Source organism: Hibiscus syriacus, unplaced genomic scaffold (assembly GCF_006381635.1).
Source record: "Hibiscus syriacus cultivar Baekdansim isolate YM2019G1 unplaced genomic scaffold, ASM638163v2 tig00112249_pilon, whole genome shotgun sequence".
Classification (NCBI taxonomy): Eukaryota; Viridiplantae; Streptophyta; class Magnoliopsida; order Malvales; family Malvaceae; genus Hibiscus; species Hibiscus syriacus.
The window spans coordinates 1,564,553-1,569,414 of record NW_024063281.1 but is presented as its reverse complement, the minus strand read 5'-3'; the positions used below and the strand labels follow the sequence as shown (position 1 = coordinate 1,569,414).

Genomic DNA, 4,862 nt, shown 5'->3' with positions numbered 1-4,862 from the left:
ATTTCCTTAGCCGTATATTAAAACTATCGTACCGTAGATCTTCCCTTATTGTATAGGCTCATAGAAAGATTTTCTTTTGCATTTGATTGATTTCATTTCATGTTCATATTTGATTGATTTTATTTCATGTTCATAACCTTACTTCATTTGCAAGTTATTTGATTGATTCAAGATTTTGACACTATCCCTTTTGCTGCTACAAGCTGCCCTATCATTGTACATAAAATTGGTGACATAAACCCCCCCCCCCATGATTTTATATCTAATAAGTTGCACCCAAAACCCATGATTTTATTATTGAACATTTTACCGGGAATATTAAAAATAATTAATATTTTAAGTAATTTTTATAAATTTTATTAAAAAAATAATAAAATTGATAACGTATTTTCTTAACTGTATATTAAAATTACCGTACGGAAGAAATTCCCCTATTGTATAGTCTCTGGGAAAGATTTTCTTTTGCATTTGATTGATTTTATTTCATGTTCATAACCTTACTTCATTTGCAAGTTATTTGATTGATTCAAGATTTTGACACCATCCCTTTTGCTGCTACAAGCTGCCCTATCATTGTACATAAAATTGGTGACATAAAAAAAGTCTATAAGAAAGAAAAAGTAATTTTTTAATCATCGACAACGTACAGATATTCTATGTATGTAACTGCTTGAATTCATGATATTTAGAAAAAATATACTCTCTGATCGGTAAAATTACTTAATGTATTAAATTGCTAATTCAAAATTTCAAAAAAAAAAAACCCATAAATCTTATGAAACATAGGGTCACAAAAGAATATGTTGCAAGCAAGAAAATCCAACCTATTGTAACCACTAAACACATCAAATTTCCCTCCAAATGAAACCTAATTATATAAGTACACAATTTTTTTTTTTAAATTTCAAAGACAATTAAATATAAAACAAACAAAAACAGTTAAACAAACAAGAACTTTACTCTCTTAATTGTTAATTAAGTTTGTAATTAATTAATTAAAAAAACAGGACAGATGTCAGGTGTGTTGTGAAACAGGACAAATGTCTCCAACCACTGGGTTTAAATTTTCAAGTTTAGATTTTTGTTTTTCCTTTTTTTTTATAAAAAAAATTAATTTTTTAACGTCTCAAAGTAACCCTGAAACCTTAATAAAAGCAGTTTGTCTTCAACATTCTCTACTACTCTCCTCTCCCTTTCCTTTCTCTTTCCTCTTGGGTCCCCCTCTCTTCCATAAAAGCCCAGTCTTTGGGTCCTCTCGATTTCAAGCTCACTCCCACTCACTTCACATGGCTGAGCTGTTGGACGATGCCGAGTTCTGGCTGCCGTCCGAGTTTTTGACCGACGACGGTGGGATTATGAAGAAAGCGAGTCTCAAGAACGGAAACGGTGGAAATAACGGTACTGAGTCTTTGCTGTTCGGTCATGGTTTCACTACTGAGTTTCCATACATGTTCGACTCGTTCTCAGTTCTGGGCTCCCCTGTTGGATCTTTTGTTGAGTCCACTGAGACTGAGAGTAGCGACGAGGATGAGTTTCTCGCTGGATTGACTCGTCGTCTCGCCTACTCAACGAGTCAGAAACTCACAGTTCATGCTCTGGACAAAAACGAGGTACGATGACTTTCCCTTTTCGTTTTCTCGAGCTGATTTTTAGTTATTGTTCCGGTTTAGAATCTGGGTTTGTTTTCTAAATATAGAAAAACGGAGCTTTTTCGAGTTCACCAAGGTCTACTCTGAGTGGACTCGGATGCTGGTCGTCTTCAAGAAATAATAGCCCTAATGGAACTTCTCAGGTTCCCTCTCCACCAACGTCACCGTTTTGTGTCCAAAACGACGCTTGGGATCTCATATATGCGGCTGCCGGCCAAGTTGCAAGTCTTAAATTGAGCAATGAAGTCCCCAAATACACCAACTTTAACCATGGAGGTTCCTTATCCAAACCTCAAACAAATCAGGTAAAATAAACCCTTTTTCTTACATGTTGGAACTCATTCCCATTCTTGTCTTAAATTTTGTTTTTTTGGGACTTATTTGTTGTTGCTGTGTTTAATATGTTCTGGTTCTTGGTTTTAGTTCAATGGAAAGACAAGTAACTGGCAAGCACCAGTTCAGTATCAGCAACATCAGCAGATTCATAATAAAACCAAGAGCAATGTTGTTGGGGGTAGACCTTTAGGTTTACCCCAATCTTCATGGTCACCACTTCGAGTTCATTCCCAACAAAAACACCCTCCGACTCACCCCGGTTCCGGCATGAGAGCGATGTTTCTCACCGGATCCGGTGGAGTTAAACGAGATTCTGCCGGTACAGGTGTCTTCATACCTCGAAGATACGACACCAGCACCACCAACAACACCAACCCTGAACCTAGAAAGAAACCAGGTTGTCCGACAGTGTTACTGCCTGCAAAGGTCGTCCAAGCACTAAATCTGAACTTTGACGAACCCAACAACACCAATGTCCTGCCCCAATTCAGTCCCGGATTTGCATCGAACTATGGTAAACACTGAAACCATTGTTCCAAATTCGATTCGACCCTATAGTTAAAACTTCACGCACACTGAAATTCACATCTCTTAACTTTGTAGATGCATTAGTAGCAAGAAGAAATGCGTTGTTGACACAAGCAAGGAGAAATTTCAGACAAGAAGGAAGCTTCAACCTTCCTCAAGAATGGACTTATTGAATTCAGATTAGTGCTTGTTTTCCTGGAAAAACAAAGTTGCAGTAAAAGTAGGGGATTCAGTAGTTTATATATATATATATATTATATATGTATAAGAATTCAAGAATGTGAGTGTAGTTTAGAAATCAAATAAGTATTTTATGTTAACAAATCTGTTTTCTTCTTCTTCTGGCATTCAAGGAGATTTGAAGATTGCAGCAGCTTATGGGGATTAGCTATAGGAACAAAAATGGGGGAATGGTTCTTTTGTTGTAATAAATTTTATTTTTCGTCTTTTAGGGGGGATTGTAGAAGGAAAATCCATGGCCCTCTTTTGTAATATCCCCTTGGGAGTTAATATATATTTTATTATTAGTTCCATTTGAAAATTGTTTAAATTTGAAGATCGATTTAGAATATAATTATTAAGTTGAGGATGTGTGGAGTAATTAAGCCAAATAAAATAAGACTGCTTTTGTCACGTATAAAAGTAAAAGCAGAAAAGCGAAGATGAAATATTGCATGCTTTGCTTCAGCGTGAAGAAGCGGTGGGGAACAATGACAACATTTACCAAAAAAAAAAAATCACTCAAATATTATAATATTATTTGTAAAATATATTTTTCCCAAATTTTATTGATCTAATATTTTTTTTAAGTGGATTGAAGGTTGTGTCCCAATTGTGTGTTTTTCAAGAAAAATATTTACATAATATTATTTAAAAAGTCGGGTTTTAAGGGATACAGATTTCCTAAAAGTAAAAAAATATAATTTAAAAAAATTAAAATAAAACTATGGACAATAACAGTGTAATTTAATACATATTAATTCCATGAGCTGAAGAGTATAATGATGTTAGTTTATATGGGTATATTAAAGTATTTATGTTATATTTCTTGACAATCCAAGATAAAAATTAAAAGTTGTATTTCTTAACTTTTTTTAATCTCTATATCTAATGAATCTACTTATAAACTATTATTAAATTACATTATGTTAATATTTATCATTAAAATTTATTAATTAATATTAGATATTTGTTATAGGCTAATATATTTAAATACTTATTTTTTAATTATGAGTTCAAACTTGTTATGTGTTAAAGCTTAATCTGTACCTGTAGATCATGTAAAGAAAGAAATAGAGCAATTTTGACAAGAGGCTACACTTTACAAACACAAAAAAAGAAATCAACTATTTGTAAGTGTTTAATGGTGTCATGATCATGCATGTTTAATCTAATATTTTTATATTAGATTCAACATAATTTCTTTTAACTCATAATTAAAAAATAAGTATTTAAATATATTAACATATAAAAAATATCTAATCTTAATTAATAAATCTTAATAATAAATATTAATGTAATGTAATTTAATAATAGTATATAAGTGGATTCATTAGATATAGAGATAAAAAAGTTAATAATACACTTTTTAGCTTTTATCCCACATTAAAAACATAACCTAAACACACCAATATGTCTATATAAACTAACACCATTAAGCTCTTCAACTCATGGAACTAATATGTATTAAATTATGCTATTAGTCCCTATAGTTTTATTTTAAATTTTTTTAAAGCATATTTTTTTAAAAATACTTTTAGGGAATCTGATGTGGCAAAAAAACCTAGAAGGCACGCCCCTTGAAACGTGTCTTCTCACGTGGTGCTATGTCAACATTTCTCATGGAAAACATGCTTTACGAAATGTGCCTTATTAGAACGAGTGTTAGATCGTGAGATGGGAATTACCGAAATCTTCACTCACGAGAATGGGGATGGGGATTGCTATATCCGAATCATGGGGATAATTGTACCTGTGTGAATAGTCGTGGAGATCCCCGAAAAGTATTCGAAGGGATCCCTGATATTTTACAAAATTTTAAAAATATATTTATAATCATTTACCTATATACCCTTAATATATATATTAATAAAAGATATATATGATAAGATTATGAGATTACGTGTTGTCACTGTTACATCTCAAAGGAACTAAAATTGAAGTTTAGATATTTTTTCATTTAATATACATTGATTTGTTGATATGGAAAATTGTTAAGATTGTACATATACATTTGGTGTTATATGAATATTGATGTTTAAAACTTTCATATTATAATTAGAGACTAATTTAAGATAATATGATATATATTACAAGTTTTATGTGTTGCATTGATTTCAAAAATATTTG

General features: G+C 31.8%; 1 protein-coding gene across 2 annotated transcripts; it reads left to right on the top strand.

Moving 5' to 3' along the window:
- The first annotated feature begins 1,185 nt into the window (after positions 1–1,185).
- Positions 1,186–3,054, top strand: LOC120176492. 2 transcript variants are annotated; one of them, XM_039182924.1, is made up of 4 exons: positions 1,186–1,610; positions 1,793–1,954; positions 2,073–2,499; positions 2,589–3,054. In XM_039182924.1, exons 1-4 carry the CDS (start codon positions 1,287–1,289, stop codon positions 2,684–2,686), a joined length of 1,011 nt encoding a protein of 336 aa, XP_039038855.1. In that variant the 5' UTR covers positions 1,186–1,286; the 3' UTR covers positions 2,687–3,054. The 2 variants fall into 2 exon arrangements, with proteins under 2 accessions (XP_039038855.1, XP_039038854.1); XM_039182923.1 differs by having other exon boundaries at positions 1,187–1,610; positions 1,697–1,954.
- Positions 3,055–4,862: the final 1,808 nt, after the last annotated feature.